The 20045-nt window shown below is 47.6% G+C and overlaps 1 protein-coding gene across 2 annotated transcripts in view; it reads left to right on the top strand.

Moving 5' to 3' along the window:
* Window positions 1-20045, top strand: part of Tmem132c (transmembrane protein 132C) — a 316564-nt gene that overhangs the window by 203732 nt on the left and 92787 nt on the right. For both annotated transcript variants that reach the window (XM_031338035.1, XM_031338036.1), the window contains exon 3: window positions 10521-10667. In XM_031338035.1, the coding sequence (XP_031193895.1) occupies window positions 10521-10667 (147 nt within the window). The remainder of the gene's footprint in view (window positions 1-10520; window positions 10668-20045) is intronic.

The following is a 20045-nucleotide window of genomic DNA, read 5'->3' on the forward strand; positions in this document are numbered from 1 at the left end:
GGTGAGAAGGTGCCTAGGGAGCCATTAGGAACTTGACAGATGGGCCCTTTTGCCTTCTACGGTGTTTATTATTAATACAGTCCTGCACCAGTGGCTCTTGACCAGAGAGCAAGGTGGTTTCCATCAAGCTAGCAGTGGTGTGTGTGTGTGTGTGTGTGTGTGTGGTTATGCACATGCATCCATCTATCATCCCTAGCTCATTTTCTCTACCATACTGGAAAATCACATGATCCAGGACATTAATTTCAAGCCATCACTGGCTCAAAGACCAGCCATCCAGTAGCCATTAGCTTTGTCATTGTGGTGACAAAATACCCCCCCCCCCCGTGAGAACAATTGAGGATAGAGAGGATTGGTTTGGCTCACAGTTTGAGGGTACAGTCAGTCAGGGGGGATGGGAAAGCCTGGTAGAAGGAGAATGAGGCAGCTGGTCACATTGCACCTGCACTAAGGAAGCAGAGAGAGTGGGTGGTGGTAGCCCATGCCTTTAATCCCAGCACTTGGGAGGCAGAGGCAGGCGGATTTCTGAGTTCGAGGCCAGCCTGGTCTACAGAGTGAGTTCCAGGGCAGCTAGGGCTACACAGAGAAACCCTGTCTCGGAAAAAAAAAAAAGGAAGCAGAGGCGGGGGGTGCTGTTGCACAGCACTGGGGTGTGCCATACAACAGATGTGGTGAGATCTTCCAAACTCTTACCTCTCTCAACGTGTATGCTTACAGCGTGGTAAACTCTGAGACACTGGTGCATGGCAGGTGGCAAAGCCCATGAAAATCCACTCTTTGGATGGTGGGTTACACAGCACAGTGGTTTCTCTGGCTTGCTTGCTCACTGGGCCAGGCTGGAGGGACTGGATGGCCTTGTGTTCTCTCAACCTCACAACTGAACATCTTCTAGCCACTTGAGACGGGGACTCAGACAGCATCCCTCGGAGGTGTGCCCTGTCTCTGCTTGCCTGCATCCACAGTTCACACTCAGGTATCCTGGTCTATCCAGCAAGGTGTCATCCAATCACATTACTTATTATAACCCCAGTTTAAAGGAGGTACTAGTAGGTCATCCCATGCTCCTGTGGATGGTCCCATACCCATGTGCCTAAGGATAGGATTAATTGGACTTAGTGGGTCTCTTTTTAAAACAAGAGAGAAAGAGAGAGAGAGAGAGAGAGAGAGAGAGAGAGAGAATGCATGAAGTATGGAAGAGGATTTTGTCAGGAGATACATGGAGAGATGAAGGAGAGAAAGAGGGAAGAAAATGACCAGATATGAAATTCTTAAGAATAAACTCAAAGGGCTATTTTTTAAATATTTATTGTTTTAAATTTTTATTTCAATCAATTAATAATTTAATTTACACTCAGAATGCAGTTTCCCCTCCCTACTCTCCGCCCTGTCCTCCCTCCCCCACCCCATTCACTTCTCTTCCCTTAATCTTCAGGAAAGGGGAGGGCTCCCATGGCTATCAAGCAGCCTTGGCATATCAAGTGCAAGACTAGATGCATCAACTCCTACTGAAACTAGAAGAGGAAGCCAGTAGGGGACAAAGATCTCAAAGGCAGGCCACAGAGTCAGAGTCAGCCTGCTCCCTCTGTTAGGAGTCCTACATGAAGACCAAGCTACACAACCGTTGCATATGTGCAGAGGGCCTGGGTCAGTCCTGTGCAGGTTCCTCTTGGTGGAGGTTGTATGACTCCCAGTAGGCTTGGCTTGGCTAATTATGTGGGTTTTCTTGTGGTGTCATTGACCCCTCTGGCTCCTTCAATCCTTTCTCCCCCTTTTCTGCAGGATTCCCCAAGCTCTGCCTGGCGTTTGGTTGTGGGTCTCTGCATCTATAATTTAAAGGAAGAAAGTCAGGGATATCATTCAGGAACACAAGCAGACAGACCCACAGACTCGTCTCCTATAAGGTTAAATGAATGGCTGTCTGAAAACACATCCGTTTCACGAAGAGACAACATTCATAGAGATGAGATACAAGAGTGTAAGACCAATGCTCTGTGAGACTTCTTTGATGAGTTTAAGCCAATTGTGTGAACACTCTCTTAGTTTTAATTTAATTTTAATTTGCAATGTTCTCGTTCTGCGAGATGATTTGATTCTGAAGAGATGATAATGGGCAAATAATTGTGTTGCTTAGTAAGTCTTCCCAGCATGCCCTTTAATCTGTAATTTGGCTGCATTCCACTGGATGGACATAGGAGGGATAGGATACCATGGAAGGCTCAGAAGTCTGCCTCTGAGACCCAAGACAGAAGTAAGAGAGAGGCAGTGACAGGGTCAAAGATCAGAGGTCAGGGGTCAGGATAGGGGTTACACAAATGAGAATTTCCAGCATGGGTTATTAGACTGTGATCCCATGTTGAGAGAGAGTGGCTATGGGATGCCGAGAACATATTTGTGTATAAACTATCCACTAATGCAGACCAAGTCAGCTGGCCCCATGGCTAATGGCCAGCAAGAGACACTCTGAGGAAACCTCTCCATTTGTCATCTCTGCCGACGGCTGAGTGTAAGTTCAGGTACCAGTGTGATAGAGGCCACCAGATACGAAAGTTGAAGGGATGCTATTTAATTTGCTACTGTGTAGTGTAGCCTTCACATGCGTACCTCGACAGATAAGGCGATAGAGGATAGCATGCGGATGGGATAGCCTGCGGATGCCAAGAGTGAGTGGTTGAGGTTTGAGTGTCTCCTACCTTTTCTGTGTGCGGTTGTAGGGACAGAACCCAGTGCCTGGCACACATGAGGCAAAGCCACTGCTTGTTGAGTTTCAGCCCAAGCCCTTTTTGTATCCTTTAAGATTTATATTATATATTTATTATATACACATGAGTGCAGTACCGACAAGGGCCAGAAGAGGGCGAGAGATCCATTGGATCTGGAGTTACTGGTAGGTAGTTGTGAGCTGCCTGGTGTGGATCCTGGGAATACTGAGTCCTCTGTGAGATTAGTACATGCTCTGAACCACTAAGCCAACTCTTTACCTCTTTTTAAATTTCTTTGTGAGACAGGATCTCTCTAAGTTGTCCAGGCTGGCTTTGAACTCCTTCTGTAGCCCAGGCAGCTTATGATCCCAGGTACCTGAGATTACACGTTATGCCCCGAGGCCCAGCTTCCTAAATATATATGGTTTATAGCTGGATAAAGATTTGGTCGAACAACCAGCTTGCAAAATGCTAAAACTCTAGCGTGCAGCAGGTGCCCGTTTTGCCCGCTGTTTAGCATGAGCTGTGAGGAGGAGGCAGAGTGGAAGTCTGAGGGGTAAACCCGTTGAAGCTGTGCAATGGTGCATGTTAATGAGCATCTTATACCACAGTCTGCAAAGGAGATGGGGGACCCGCTGCTCAGGACCAGAAGCAAATGGAGCTTCACAGTGCCAGGGGCCCTGCTGCTCTCCAGCTCCAGCTTTGCCTCGGAGATGGGAAGACCTGCTGATAAAGAAGTCACCGTTAACTCAAGATAGAAGCAAGTGCAGGGAAGCCACGGGCAATGGCCCAGAGGACCAACAGTGGATAAGCTTATCAAGCACAGAAAGATGCTTAGTAGGAAATGCCTCTGGCTGCACCTGTTTTCACCTGATAGGTGGGGAGTGCGTGTTCAGACAGGCTGGCTGGCAGGGAGGGACTGAGTCATTGATTCCATGGGCAGGAAAAGGAGCCTGGGCTCAGTGGCTCTGTGCACATACATGTGCATGCCTGTATGCACAAACATGTATGTAGGTGTGCGTATAGGTGCACATATGATATATTTAATTCATGCATGCATGTGCATGCACACATACCAATGTGTACACATATGACACACATGGCTTGTATTTATACACATGCCTACATAGTGCACATGTGACTGTCTGTGCACACATAAATGCCCTGGCTTCTTTGAGGAAATGCAGGGATGACCAGGGGACATTTCACATCTTACAAGAAGGCTCAGGCAGTTTTTCCATCTTTGATCCAGATACAATCCTTAACAGTCTCCCTCACCAGGCAATTTAAGGAAGTTCAAAGAAGCTGGCCGAGTAGGTGCGGGAGTGAAACTGCCCGCAGTTTCATGAACTGGGTTCTCTCAGGAGAAGGACCAAAGGACCTGAAATAGAGGGTTCGAAATGCAAGAGAAAACACAAAGCCAAGTTGCCCAATCAAGGCTTCCACTTTACTTAGAATATCCAGAATATTTATAGGTACAGGAAAAACCGAAACTGAATCTCTAGGCTACATGATATTTGCATAACATAAACACTGCAGAAGAGGTCAGGTGCCAAAGTCCCCAGCAACTCTGGAAGGTCTTTAGGCTGTAAGGCGTATTTGTATCTCGGTGTGAACTTCCAGGCAGCTTCCTTCAAAGAGGAACTGACAGTCTGCAGAGATCTTTTGTCCCCAGGTGGTAGCCTCCAAGCAGAGACTGCCAGAGTCTGATGGCTGAGCGGAAGGTAACAGGGGAGTAGGTCCTGGCTTGAGAAAGGACCCTCTCCCGTTTCCCCAAGTACACTCAGCACCTGCTCAGAGCATGGCAGGTTGTGTAAGAGAGCTGCATTCATGGGGCTCCTAGTGAGAGACGGAGAGTGGAGAAGCAGCCCCCACTGCTGAGAGCAAACCATGGCCATGGATGGGCATGCTCTGTGAGTTCATATCCCACAAAGCTGCGGTGAGGGTGTCTGTAACCCCAGCTCTTGAGAAGTTGAGTCAGGAGGATTGCTGAAAGTTCCAGGCTAGCCTGGACCATAGTCTGAGACACTGTCTTGAAAAGAAGGGAAGGGGAAGGGAGGGAAGGAAAGAGAGAGACGGAGGGGAAAAAAAGGAAAGAAAAAATTGTCTGTAGCAAGCTGTATTTTAGAATCTTACATATTGCTTCTTGCCAGAGAGTGTGAGCACACTAGTGGCCAAACATATTAACTTATAAGATCTATGAATATGTTTTTCTTATTGGTACTGTCACATACTCACTTCAGTGTGCGTTCACATAACATTTTTTATTACTCTGTAGGTAACTATACGGGGTTCCTTTGTGAAATGACTTTTCTATAGCAAGCAGAGAGATCGTTGATTTAAAGGAAAGTATCAAGTGAATGCAGTCACAGCATATGTAATGCACATACCAATTGAGGCTGGAACCTGAGTGCCTTTGCTTGTAGAGAGACAGGAAGGAGGAGGCTGGCTCTCTCTCTCTCTCTCCCTCCCTCTCTCTCTCTCTCTCTCTCTCTCTCTCTCTCTCTCTCTCTCTCTCTCTGTGTGTGTGTGTGTGTGTGTGTGTGTGTATGTGTGTGTTAGAGAGAGAGACAGAGAGGAGGAAGGAAAGAGAGAGACCTTCCCTGGCCACCCGCCTCTGACACCATACTTAACCAACATGAGTTTTACTGAGCTCAAAAAGCTTCAGGGACACCAGCACCAATTCATGCGCACATGCACCTGGTCCTTCTTAGTGTTTTGTTTTTGTTTTTCAAGACAGGGTTTCTCTGTATAGCCCTGGCTGTCCTGGAACTCACTCTGTAGACCAGGCTGGCCTCAAACTCAGAAATCCACCTGCCTCTGCCTCCCAAGCACTGGGATTAAAGGCATGCGCCACCACCGCCAGGCCCGGTCCTTCTTAGTGTTATGAACTATTGAAACCTCACAGCCAGCTCCCCCACCTCCCGCCCACCCCCCACCCCCAGCCCAGCCTGTCAGCTTCACAGGATCTCTTCCAGGTTAGTAGCTGGCTGTGGGCATGAACTCACGTGTCTTCTTGCAGTGAGGGCAGCATGTGCCGCTGCAAAGGGCTCCCCTTCTCTCGTTAGCGTTAGCGACAGCTGCCACCAGGCCTAAGAAGCAAGAAGAACAGCCTGAAGCCAGAATGGGGGGAGCTCTGACTGATAACGATGAGACCCTCAGACTCTAAACTGCTGCTTCCGCCTTCGTCGCGGCTGTTGCCTACGCCTCCTAGACGCCGGGCTGCACGAGCAGCTGCAGCGATGGCTTGCTTCTTCTCTGGGGCAGCCGTGACATAGTGCCACATGTCACCTTGCGAATGTCTTCTCTTGTGCTACAGAGGGAAGCAAAACCAATGTATGGGCTGATGTCTCCATGGGGGGTGTATAGCAAAAGCTGTGATGGTTCCTGTTGTCAACGTGGCAGGATTGCTCACTTAGTAGGCAGACCGCCGAGCATGCCTGTAAGGTTACTTCTAGACTTGGTTCACTGATGTAGGGAGACCCACTCTGAATGCGGGTGATACTAGCCCATGTTCTGCTTAAAAAGGAGAGAGTGGGCTGAGCATCTATATTTCGCATTCTTTGGGTCCTGACTGTGGATGCAGTATGGCCAGCTGCCTCGGGCTCCAGCCACAATGGACTGTACCATCAAACTGTGAGGAAAACACACTCTTCCTTTAAGTGGATTTCGTTGGGTAGTTAGTCCCGGCGATGAGAAGGTAACTAATATAGAAGTCATCCTGGCTTTTCTTCTTGGTGAGTGACAGCCATGTTTACTTATACATACATGTGGATTCTCCTGCTGTGGCCTGCCTGTGCTATGACCCTGTGTTTTGTGAGGACGCTAGGTATTTGAATCTGGCCCCACCTTTATCACCTCATTTTAACTTGGTTATGTCCACAGTGACCCTTTACCCCTTTTGCATGTGTTTAATAGTGATCGTGTGTTTATGCATGTTTTTGTATATGTGTGGACACAGGTATGTGGGTATCTGCACATGTGTGCGCGCATGCATGTGGAAGCCAGAGGTTGAAATCCGGCTCGATCCATCTCCCATCTTATTCACTGAGATAAGGGTCTCTCAATCAAACCAAGAGATAGCCGATAAGGGCCAGCCTTGCTAGCCAGCTTCCTCTGGAGATTCCTCCACCCCCACCCCCATCCCCCATCCCCCACCCCCATCTCAGCCTTCCCAGGCTGGAGTTGTGAGAGGTGGCCACACACACCTAGTATGTGTTTCTTTGGATCCAAACTCCAGTCCTCATGCCTGTGTGGCAAGAGCTTTAACATCCTAATCACCATGCTAGCCCACCACCACCACCACCACCACCGCAGACCCTTTACAAATGAGACTACACCCTGAGGATCCAGGGCTAGGACTCCAACATATTCTAACTGAGGTGGACGGTACACTCCAAACAGCGCCTGATTAATATGGTTGTACCTTCTCACATACTCTTCTAGGTTTAAAATCTAGGTACCCGGGGTCCAAGACTGAATGGTACCCCTAAAACGCCCTCATGGCTCACAAGAGGGCTCATGCATCCCAGCATAATTTTGCAGCTTCAGGAGAAAGCATTACACAGGGAGGTTACAAATGACCAGAGGGAGATACCTCGGGGGTGGAAATTAGCCTTTCGGTGTTCAAAATGTGTACTGAGCATTGATTTTTCTCTAAGAACACTTAATCACCCCTTATTACATATTGGGAAAAGACGGGTAAAGCTATTGTTTTTAACCAGCTAGAACTGAGCGAGATCGCTGGCTGGGAACGTGCAGGATGGATGTGTGGCTCTGCCTGGGTATCTTAAGGTGAGGCTGGGAGTGCCACCAAGGGGAGACCCACAGCTGGACTGTATCCTGAGACACCCAGCCCCCAGCCTGTGCTGAGAAGCACCGGACTCAGCACAGAACAGACATCACAAATAACGAATGATATCTTGGAATGTCAGTGGCCAGCAAAAGCAGTCTCATAAGTCAGGGCATATGAGACTAGGACACACGCTGTGGCTGGGGCAGAGAAACACAGGCAGGTGATTGGAGCGGGGATCTCCAACCCGGTCTGCGATGGCTCCCGTCCACACACCCATGCAGGAAAAGTCAACCTCTGGCCACTTCACCTCCATTTCTTACCTCGATGCTGGGTACCCCCAAGGATGAGTGACTCATTTTTCCATCTCCAGTGCTGACTCCACTAGCAAATTTCCAGTTCTGGAATCCAGGCTGCTGCTTCCCCTGCGCAGTCCATGGAATAGATCAAAACACCCATTGTTCTCATCAGAGAAAGTGATCTGTGCCCACCAGAAACCCTTATGGCTCTTGGCCTTCCCCTACCTCAGTGGCTAGCTCTCCAGCTCTCTCAGATAAGGAACGACCCACCACAAAAACCACCAGGGTTCTTCAAGTTCATGAGAACTCCAGTGGGGAGAAATGACTGCAGCTTCGCTAAAACCTGGAATCTCAAAACGAAGTCCAAATGCAACCAAACCATTTTCCAGCCAAGTCACACAGCATGAAGCCTTTCTCTGTAGCAGCACAGATGGGTGACCAGGGCCTTGAACCCCCTAGAGTGTCAGTATCTCTGCTAGGAAGGATGGGGCTGCCCCATGCTTATGTGCCTTTAAATATTGTTCATCAAATGCATCCTCATCTCTCTGAACTTGTCAGTGTCCTTAACACAGTGACTTACTATAAAACTAAAAGAACATGTATGTGTGTGAGAGCGTTAGTGTGTGTGTGCGTGAGTATGTGTGGATCAGTTGGATTCCCTGGTTACAAGCAGTTATGAGCTACCATATGGGTACTGGAAAATGAACTTGGGTCCTCTACAAGAGCAGTCTGTACGATTAATTGCCACGCCACCTCTCCAGCTCTGAGTTTTACTGTTTTTTTTTTTTTTCTTTCTTGATTCTCTGCATGTCTAGCTCATCCCCATTCCCAAACTCTTGGCACATTGGTCACATCTCAGGACCTACTCTTTTTAGATCATAGACAGGTGTCATTAGGAATCTCACTGTCTGCTGTTAGACTCCCCATGTGCTGAAATCATGCCTCCTTGGGGGAAAAATAAACTAAGAAACTTCCCTGGCTTGGGAAGCTGGAAAGATAGAAGAGTCACAAAGCTGGTCCCCAAGGTTATAAAGCACTACTAACAGCATCTGGTGAAGAGGAGACTCTTGAGTGGAGCTGCCTGTGTGGTGTGCTGGGAACACTCCAGGCATGCAGCCGTCACAAATCGTCACCCACAGTGGTGGTGGTGGTGGGGGGGTGATGGCAGCTGCCTTTGAGTCACAGATGCTCCTGTCAATCACCCCAGTTCAATCACCAGCGAAGAATCTTTGTTATGGGTACCCTATCTGGGATGAATAGACGTTTCTTCACATTTCTATGAGAAGTCATATAGCATTGGTGTTGGGAGTCTCTTAGGCTGTCCGTGCACTGGGTGTCTGTCTCTGTTGAAGTCCGGACTTGGTTCCCTGTATCCCTTCACGTCCCTGGCTGTGGTTTCCCAAGCATGGGTATAGAGGGTAAATATTTTTAAGACTAATGTGGCAAGGACATTGAATCTGTAAGTGGGTGGGGGCAGACCTTGGGTCAGAAATCACTTCTGCTTAGAATATTCCAGTCGCGTCCAGGAGGCTTCCGGGGACTCAAATTCCACTCTGGCGATTGACTCTTGTCCTAGTTTCTCTTCTGTATCTGTGACAAAACACCCTGACGAAAATCAACTTTTAGAGAAAAAAAGGTTTACGTAACTTAAAATCCCAAATCACAGTCCACCTTTGAAGGAACTCAAGGCAGGAACTTGATGGCAGCCCAGCTTGCCATTCTACACACAACCCAGGGCTCACTTCACAGACAGAGAAGCGTGAGAGGAACCCTGAGGGATGCTGGCTGTAGGCTGGAAGGCTCATGCTCCACCCGCTCTCTTATGTAACTCTGGAGCCCTGTGTAGGGAATTGTGCTTCCCACAGTGGGCCAGACTCTCTCACAACAACTAATAGCATAGTCCCACACAGGCATGTCCATGGGTCAGTCTGGTCTTTCCAGTTCTCAGTGGAGGCACCTAGATGACTCCAAGCTGCATCGGGTTGACAGGTAAAGCTAACCAGGACAATGCTTGTCACTGAGGCTCCCCTCTGTACACCTTGTGTTTAAATATGCACGGATCACATGGCCTGTTATCATCCATTGTACATACAATCTTCCAGTCGCTGCTAGCCTGAAAGTGCCTGCTCTTTTAGAAGTGTCTTGACATAATTCATAAATAATACTACTGGGTTCTCTACCACCACACTACTAAATTCCCATGTCACTTTCTGAGTTATTCCCTACTACATCTTCATTCTCATGGTTTTTACTTCTTACCCAAGTCTTTCTTTAAACTCCATGTTTAGGGAGATGGCTCCGTGGTTAAGAGCATTGGCTGCTCTTGTAGAGGACCCTGAGTTGGTTCAGCTTGCAGCATCCACATGGTGGCTCATAAGTGCCTCTAACTCCAGCTCCAGGGGATCTGATGCCCTCTTCTGGCCTCCATGGTCACTACACTCATGTGTATTACCCACATACAAATGTATTACCAGTAAATTATTTCTTTACCTTCTTGGTAGATCTACATGCCTGGAATCACATAAAAATTTCTTGTGCAATTTAGAGAATGCCCTAGGATGTTCCTCTAAGTTCCATGACCCCTTAGCCTTGGGGGATGAGTCCCTTCCACCTCCATGAGTCGTCCTAACAAGGACACAACCCCATGCATTTTGACAGCAGCATCTGACTGGGATCTCTGAAAGCTCATATTTAACACTGTGACCCTTTATCACTCTCTCCACCTCACAGAGCCAAGGTGAAGAAGGGGGTGAACATTCTGACCGCACAGACCAGCGAGCCTCGGCAGTGGGATGTGAGGCAAGAGGTGGGCAATGGAGGGAAACACACCACCACCTCCGTGGCCTGCCAGCGCCTGGGCCCTGGGGCACGCAACAGGTGAGTAAGACCTCCAGGACACTCTGGTTCTGTATCGATCTTTGTGTAGCCTCACTTGGACCATTGGTGGTCCAGATGTTAAACCCAGGACCTAATGCCCACAGGAGTACTGGATGGCCCGTGATGCATGTCAGCACGTGTAGGCTCAAGCCTTGTGGTCTTGGAGCATTGGAACAGAAATGACATCACTCCCAGTTTGTCACCTGAACTCATTTCTCTGTTTGGCCCTCCTTGGCTTATCAGAGGATGCTGTGACAAAAATGCTCCCTCTGCATACAGATTAGATTTAGTCATCGGTGAGAAGGAACAGAGGGAAGGAGGTGATAAACTGTGAGGCTAAGAGGGGTCTACCAGAGACTCGTCATAGACACCATGGTGGATTACCCCAAAGAGAGTTGTTTTATAGCTATAAAAAACACTACACTTACTGTTTTGGAAAACCAAATTCAAGTCACTTGATGGTGTCCCGCTACCCGCAGCTAAGATGTAGGCTCATCTCCTTCCAGAGCCTCATATACAAAATCTCCACACACAGAAAATCCATAGTAAGTTCCTTATCTCAGGGGGTTGGGGTCATAATATACACTGGGAGTTTTAAGATGGCTTTTGTTTTCATTTACATAGGAAACACTTCATTTTGACTTTAAGTGCTTCTTTAATACAGTGATAACAGCTATAGAATATTTCACCACCAGCCTTTAACTTAATGCAAGTACACATACTGTGACTTTGGAGAACCACAGTTGTTTTCAGATTTGATTCTCCTAGATAACGCTGACCAGTGAGCTTCCTTCCACATGAAATCTCTCTCTACTACCCATGGAAAACAGAAAAATTGAAATGGCTTCGCTAGCTTGGGTTTCTGTTGCCGTGGTAAACACTGCGACCAAAACCAAACTGAGAAAGGAGAAGGTTTCTGGCCTACAGGTTACATTCCATCTTTGAGGGAGTCAGGGCAGGAGCCTGGAGGCAGGAACGGATGCAGAGGCTATGGAGGGTACTGCTTACTGGCTTGCTCCCCAAGCTTGCTCAGCCTGCTTCTTATAGCATCCAGGGCCACCTCGCCCAGACATAGTACCACCCATAATAGACTAGGATCTCACAAATTAGTCTTCAGTCAAGAAAATGCCCTCTTGGGAGGTAGAGGCAGGCGGATTTCTGAGTTCGAGGCCAGCCTGGTCTACAGAGTGAGTTCCAGGACAGCCAGGGCTACACAGAGAAACCCTGTCTCGAAAAACCAAAAGGAAAAAGAAAAAAAAGAAAGAAAGAAAGAAAATGCCCTCATAGGTAGCCAATCTAAAGAAAGCAATCTCTACTGAGGTTCCCTCTTCCCAGGTGACTCAGGTTTGTGTCAAGTTGACAATAATTGCCCAACACAACGAACCCCCTGCCTCATCATGCATATTATGTTTAATCCCACCTTTGTGATTGCCGGTGAAAGAGTTTTAATGATTATGAAAGATATTTCTAGAAGAATGGCCTTCTGCTCATCCATAGGGTAAGAAGAAACGAGAAGGATGGAAGGGGGGAGGATATTAGGGTGAGGGGGCTATGCTCAGATGTACATGGTGTACTTGATACAAATTGTTTTGAGTGTGTAAGGAAGATGGTTCTCACATCAGTAGCCTGATAGCATTCAGTATGGGCTCAAATATTTCCTTAAGAGATGCTCAGACCAACTTGTGTGCATCCTAACTGGAACAGCTTGGTTTCTCAGTGCTGGCTTGCATGGCATTGGTTAAGAAAGGAATTGGTTTGCCAACCTGAATGACATAGAATTCCCTTATTAAAAATTGAAAGCCTTTCTAAATTTGGCACCCCAGCTGTTTCTCTGACACATTCAGTTTTTGCTTAGGTCAGTAAAACACAGCCACAAATGTTGACAGGTTCCTGAGAGCTGTCCACAGGTAGATGGATCGGACTTGAGCATGGCTAACATCTCCAGTGGCGGAGTTTTAATTTTTAAATGGTGGATGTCAATCATACATATGGAGTCCTTTGTGATATTTCCTTGTACACACAATGTGCGCAGTCTGTTTTGTTTTGTTTTTCCATCAGAAGTGTGTTCCTTTGTCTGGGCTCTCTAAACCTTTTCTCTCAGTGTGTTTTCCTAAAGAAACTTAGATTTAGCAAAGAAATGGTTCAGTTATGGGGCATGTCTTAATTGACTCTTAAAATGCTGCCATCCGTCAGTGTTCTAAGTCACAAGGGTTGATGGAAGAAAGAGGGTCGTTCAAGAATGAGTTAACACTTGGCTGGCAGCATGAAGATCCAGCCTCCATGGACTGAGTGTTAAACAGCCACCTAAAAGCATATTTAGTGATTGTTACACAGAAGTTGTTTTTTGGGATAAAACAAGTTCCTTGTACGAAAGCCCCTGGTCTAATCTATATGTTTCCTGAAGGAAAACACCACACCCCTGCAACTTGAGTCCTTGTTGTCTACAGTTTGCAGTACTCAATAATGCAAGACATTCCTGGTGTGCCAGACTGTCTTGTGACCAAAGTCATGCCTAGGGTATAAAGCTCCTTCAGAAAAACAACTACAGGGTAACCAAAAACAATCTCTTTTCTACAATGATTTCTTCAAGGTTGAGGAACTTTTAGAAAACAGCTATTTCATTCTAATGCTTACCCTACATGCAAGGATTCTACCAGATTGCCTGAGACAGCCATTATAGAAAACTTCTCCACTTTGTTCATGAGTGCCCTATTCTTAGATCCATGAAACTCTCCGCAGGACCCTCCTTTAACACCCAGTCGTGAGAGACAGCTGTCATACTGAACAGCTGCTGATTTCTGTCCCAGCTATCCCCCCATGGTGGCTGGTGACCCCTGGGAGAATTGTTGAGCACCTCTCAGTGTTTCTGTCTTTGACCTGGGGATAGATAGCGATTGGGGGAAGTGGCCAGAAAAAAAAAAAAGTGTGTGCCTGGGCTGTAAGTTACAGGGGAGGTCAGAAGACGAATGAAGTCTTCCCAATTGGCTTTGTGTAAAATATAATCACTATAGACATTTAGGTAAATGAAGGCAGGCTTGTTAATTAACAGATAGTGAGCTTACACATGTAAATAGCTCTTTGTGTCAGGCACAGACTGAGAACCCATGGAAGGGAGGTGAGACGTTTGTAGAAAACTCTAAAGAGGCATGCATTCAGTCCGGTGTGTTTTGGTACTTCTGAGAACCCTGGCTGGAGACTGCTGTGTCCCTGGAAGGGTACACAGAGTATACCCACTTCTCCTGGTTTGCTTCTTCAGAGGGATTTTGTTTTAAGTTTTTTTTTGTTTTGTTTTGTTTTGTTTTGTTTTTAGTTATGTGGAAGAGGTGCTTCACATCTGTATCTGGTACCCACAGAGGCCAGAAAAAAAAAGTGTCTGATCCCCTGGAACTGTAGTTACAGGTGGTTGTGAGTCACCAAGTGGGTGCCAAGTCCTCTGCAAGAACAGTCAGTGACCGTAACAATGGAATCATCTCTCCAGCCCCTCTCTAAATGGCTTGGACAGAATGCTATGCACCATTTTCAGGAGAACTTCTTTTTTTTAAAAAAAAATTTTAGACAGGTGTACTGACACTCGCCTGACTCCGGGTGGTCACAAGCAGGAGTATGTGGTGGAGGGAACCTGGCTATGCCCACTTGCTCTCCATTTCCCTAAGTGGGGTCTTAGAAAGTGATTTGATTTGCCCGCTTCAGCACCCTTGCTATGGAAGAGCCAGCGTCATCAGTATGCTCAAACACCCAGACTGTGATAGCCAGGACCTCACACTAGCTGTCACTTAGCCCCAGGGACAGTGTTTATACATCAGGGCCTAGCATATACCGTGAGACAGCTACCTGCTGCAGGGGAGCTGTCATCTGGGCAACACTGATAGGTGTCCCCTTTCACACCTATTCCTTGCTTGGACACTCAGGAGGCCCTGGGAGGCTCCCCACTGTGTGTTGGGTCGGTACCCCTGAGTCAGAATCACACCTGATCTCAAGTACCCAGAGTGTCGGATTTGTCTATCACTGAACAATGAATCATCGCAGGACTTAGACCTTAAGACAATATGCATATGATATATACATGTGTGTATACATGCGTGTGCACGCATGTGTGTGTATGTGTGTGTGTGTTTGTGTGTAAGCCAGAAGATGACCTTGGCCCTTGTTCCTCGGGTACCATCCACCTTGTTTAAGACGGTGTTTCTCACTGGCCAAGTAGCTGACTGGACAGCAAGCCCCAGAGCCTTCTGTTTTCTTATCTCCATTGCTGGGATGACAAGCACGTGCCGCCACACCTACCTTTTTTTCCACATGGTTCGTGGAGATCAAACCTAGACTCTTGTGCTATATGATCAACTGAGTCACCTCGTAGCCCCATCACCGTATCCTTATAGCCTTTGAATGTCTACATACCCTACAAGCAGCCTCTGCTTCAGTCTCAGGGCAGGGCATCCATCCAAGTGCAGTTTAGGGTCTGAAGGATCATGTGGGATGCAGGGAAGGGTCCTGGTCTCCGCTTATCGAGCTTGTCCTGGTTTGACTTTTGGTCAACTTGGCACAAGCCAGGGGCCAGGGTCATCTGAGAAGAGAGAACTTGAATTGAGAAAACTGCTCATCAGAGTGGCTTGTGGACCTGCCTTTTAGGACATGGGGAGGTTGTGACCTCTGGTCACCCATTCTGCCTCTACATTGCCTTGGGTCTTCGTTTCTCAGTGCTGGAAAGTGTCACCTTGAAACGACTTAAGTCTAGCATCTGAAAGCTCTTGAGTTCAGAATACAAGTGAGTTCACTGGGAATTGGCACAGGTAGCAGAAGAGATCCCTGGAGAGTCTCTCTCCTTGTCTTTGGGAACGTGCGATCCTGTTTCCTAGTTTGTGGCTGACCCTCACTCACAGGGCCAGCCTCAGCCAGCCATCTCTTTTCTGAGCTACCATATGTAGTTTCTGCTCTATGAGCAGATCTCCAAGGCTACTACCTCCTGCTTTGACCTCCAAGCACTTCATGATATCATCAGACCCCCACTAAGAGATCCTGGGTACACCCTCCTAACAACCATCCCTTCCCTCCACTTTATGCAGAGCTACTTGCTCTCCTAGATTTGCATGGGACTTCCTGCTGCGAAGAACACACTTCCAATCCCTGAAACCCTAGAAGGAGAGACACCTGGCTTTCAGCATCCACAGTCCTCACCGGGGAAGCTCCCCAGGCCTCTGAGGAATGGCTGACAGGAATAGCTCTCCCATGCCTGAAGCTACCCTGGTCATGGGAGCTGGCCTCCTTGGCCAACCTGGCAGAAGCAGGCAGTCCTTACCAGGCCATGTGTACCAAGTATTCTTGCTTCAAGGACAAACTCAGTCAATTATCTAAGGATTCTGTTGGCACAGACACCCCCTTCCTCCATCTTCGTGATTTGTGGCTGCCTGCAGGAGCCTCTCTGTGGGATGCTGGCTAGTGGCAGTTGGAGACGCTGAGAGTGCTTTGCGTCTTGCCTTTGGCTCTTGCAACGTCCCTTGTGAGTGTCAGCAATTAGGAGAGCTGCCCGTTGGAGCCGTGGAAGCTGCAGCTGTATTTCTAGAGCTCGCTTACATCCCGGAGTTCCAGCTCATAAGAGAGGATTTGCTGGGGCTTTTGGGGATAAGAAGAGGGCCCATGAGCAGAGGGCTTGGTGGATAAGCATGGAGGGCCTGAGTTCAGTCCCCTCAAACCCATGTAAAGAGTCAGGCATAGTGGCCTGTTCTTATAATCCCAGTGCTCACTGAGGCTTCCTGGCCAGTCAGCCTACCTAGACTTACTGGGGAGCCCACGCCAGTGAGAGACTCATGCTCAAAAAGCAAGATGGATCCAACGATATGGCATCATGGGTAAAGGCACTTGCTGTCAAGCCTGACAACCTGGGTTTAATACCCAGAATTCAATGGTAAAAGGAGAGAAGGGATTCCCCTACAAATTGTCCACTGACATGTACACAGAAAGAGAGAGAGAGACAGACAGACAAAAAGACAGAGGGAGACAGACAGAGACAGAGTGATAGGAAGAGAGACAGAGACAAAGTGACAGAGACAGACAGAGACAGAGTCAATGAGAAACAAAGAGATAGAGACAGACAGGCAGGCAGGCAGACTGACTGACTGACTGACAGGACTCACTGGAGGTTGACTCTGGAAGCCTATCCCAAAGATAAACCCAGTGCTGACATACGATGGGCCACATACCTGTGGTCAGCTTATGATGAGGCTTGGTGGTGTTCGAGTGAAGAAGGGATATTTGTGGTGACTTACTCAGTGTCTCTCCTTCCATGTTCTCTGCATGTCTAGTCATCTCCCATCTACAGCAGGGCTCTATCTAGCAGGACAGCTCAAGCTAAGTCAAAATTGGATTTAGTATATCCACTCTCATCAGGTCGTAGCCCTCCCAGGATCTCCTTTAGACTTGAGTCCTTCCATGAATATCTGGTTTCCAAATACAGTCACAGCAGGGTAAGGGCTTCAGTATATGCATGGGGTTGGGGGTATCACAGTTTAGTCCCCCAGCAATCCAGTTGCCTTCATATCCTATGATACTTTCATTGGAGCATGGTTCTCGGCTGAAGGGTCCCTTTGGCCCACTCTTGCGGATCATTGGAAGAAGCCTGGGGCTTTTCCTTCCTCAGTTGTCCTACCAGTGAGGCCGGGTGTGGGTGCAAAAGCCCAGCTCCGTCGTCACATTTTGACAACACCAAACATTGTGGGCCACTGGAGTGAGCTCCCCACATGAGCTGACAGGAAGGTGGGATTTTGAAAATAGCCCTTGCTGGACCTCTTTCCTGGGTTGGGACTATTTTCTTCTCTCTTGCTTTCTATTTTCTCTCCCGGAACAGGGAAAGAAATTTTCCTGTTAATTCACCACTTTCAAATGACTCCCAACCCAAAGTTTGCTTCTGGCCAACCCAGCCTGAGACTCAGAATCAAAAGAGCCCCCTACTGCCTCCCCTAGAGAAGTGGCCTCTCAGAAAAAAAGTTGAGAGAGAAAGCTTGCTCAGGAAACCCACAGAGATGGCATAGAGGCCTCTCTCACTAACTCAAAACCTCCCCCCAAAGAACTGGAGGATTCAGGGACTCAAAGCCATTTGCCAGGATTCCCCAGACCCAGAAAGATAGCTTGTACCTGGGCTACACACACATCTGAGTGTATTCTATTTACTTTATGGATGGATTTCCATCCCCATGCCCTTTTTTTTTTTTTAACTTGAACATCTCTGCTCTTAGGCAAACTCTGCTAACAGCCTATAAGAGAATCTTTCATACTTAAGAGTGTGAGACCAACACAGCAGTTAACACTAGGTCCATCTCTTTCCCCATCAGAGCCATGTGACTCTTCAGTGAGCCAGGAGTGAGGCAGAGGCCACTATGGCTGTGGTGGAAAGACTAAGGGTGTGGGTGTGGACAGACAGCAGTGGGCTTGAATCAGAACTCACTCTCCTGCCCCTCTCTGCACTCTTGCCTTTAGAAACATCCTGCACTTCGCTTTCATCTCCCTTCCCTGTTCTGAGCCTTTGTTCGGGCCTCAGTGTCCAGGGTAGTCCTGCCTGGGCAGCTAGGGATCAATTAGGCAAGTGCTTTCTCTGACCTGGAAGAATGACCTCCAGGTAACAGAAAGAAAGAGAGAAGCAGGCTCCCCTGGACTCCCCAGTATAGAATTTTCTTCTGAAAAGTGCTTTTGCCTCGAGCACTCCCTGAACCATCTTTTACAAGCCCATTCTTCAGGGGCCCAGGATTGTTCTTGAACAGGGAAGGTGTTCATTTGTTCCTGAAATGCATTGGGCTCAGTGGCTGGAAGGCATAACCCCTGAGGTCATGATCCAGCCGGTACCTGCTCTGGGTCACAGACACCAGCTGCAGGAATCCTGATCCAGCCATGTACCTGTTCCCAGATGAACACCTTGACATAGTGCAGCTTGTGTCTGCACTTGAAGTTTCCTTTTAGGCTTGGCTGTTAAAGCACTGCTGTTAAAAGCTGTCTCCCAAGCAAGCATGGTGCCTTAAAAGCATATACTTGAGCCACAGGAATAGTCTGTGTATTTCTCAACATTCTGCAGCGTGCGGGACAGGCCCCTGTGTATTCCCTGGGGTTTGGCATTTTTTAAAATGTGCACGTTATTTCACTAAATCTTTCTGACAGCCTCCACAACCAAAGTCACGTGTTCAGGCAGGTAGATAAAGAAGGAAGGTGCTTAGAAGGAGTAGGCACCCAAATGGAATGTTTAAGTAAATGACTAAAAGTGTTTTCTTTCAGAAATAGCTTTGGCGTGTACAAATGATCAGAGGAGGGAATGCTTCAGTTGCACAACTAAAAGGAATCAGATACAAATACAATCAAAATATAAAAACCAGTGCTGGGGAGATAGATGGCTTAGCGGTCGAAAGTGCTTGCTTCTTTTGCAGACGGCCAGGGTTCAATTCCCAGCTCCCACATGGCAGCTCATAATTGCCTATAACTCCAACTGCAAGGGATCTGACTCCCTCTTCTGGCCTCTATGGTCTCCTGGACACACACAAGGTACATAACTACACACAGCAACACATACACATATAATTTAAAAAAAAATAAATCTTAAAAGGAAGTAAATCCTTTATTTAAAAAATAATAAAATATAAGAGCGGTGTCATGGTCCATTTTGATAGTGCTAGCAGCAGAAAGCCATATACTTGACCTGAGAGAGAGAGACAGAGATACAGAGGCAGACAGACAGACAGAATAAGAACATGAATATTTAATGTGAGTATGAGTGAACTGGGCAAAGCAGAGCCTGGTACCCAAGAGTGAATGGAATCAGGCTCAAGGAAGAGGCTGGGAGCCGAGAGAATGCTGAGAAGCAGGCAGAAGTTCCGGTGATGTGGGTGTTCAGGACTTATTCCAGAACAACCCAGAGAACCCAAGAGAATGCAAACGGGACAGCTTCCATCTGCTGGGTTCCCCCTTCGTCAGGGATGGCAACCCCCTTTGGAAATGGAGGCTTTGGAGGCAAAGTCCCATGGCAGCTGTCATGCTAATCATCTAATTAGCAGAGCTAGGGGGCCAGCCCCAAGGGAAGCCTGCATGTGAAGTTTCAGAACCATGGACAGGTGTCTTAAAAAAAAAAAAAAAACCCAGAGTCACTGGTGTCCTGCTGGGAGGTAGGCAGAACTTACCTGCTCCCATTCTAGAAGTGTTGCAAAGAAAAATGGTGCTTAAATAGAGTGTGGCCTCTCAGCTTTCAGAGCCTCCCAGGTGGGAATGCATGGTCCCCTGTATGCTCAGAGCAGCAGGCTTTCCTAGAACAATTGTCACATCAAATCTACCATACTATACATTTGCTCCTTTCTTCTTCTTCTTCTTCTTCTTCTTCTTCTTCTTCTTCTTCTTCTTCTTCTTCTTCTT

The sequence above is a fragment of the Mastomys coucha genome, unplaced genomic scaffold (genome assembly GCF_008632895.1).
Source record: "Mastomys coucha isolate ucsf_1 unplaced genomic scaffold, UCSF_Mcou_1 pScaffold22, whole genome shotgun sequence".
Lineage (NCBI taxonomy): Eukaryota > Metazoa > Chordata > Mammalia > Rodentia > Muridae > Mastomys > Mastomys coucha.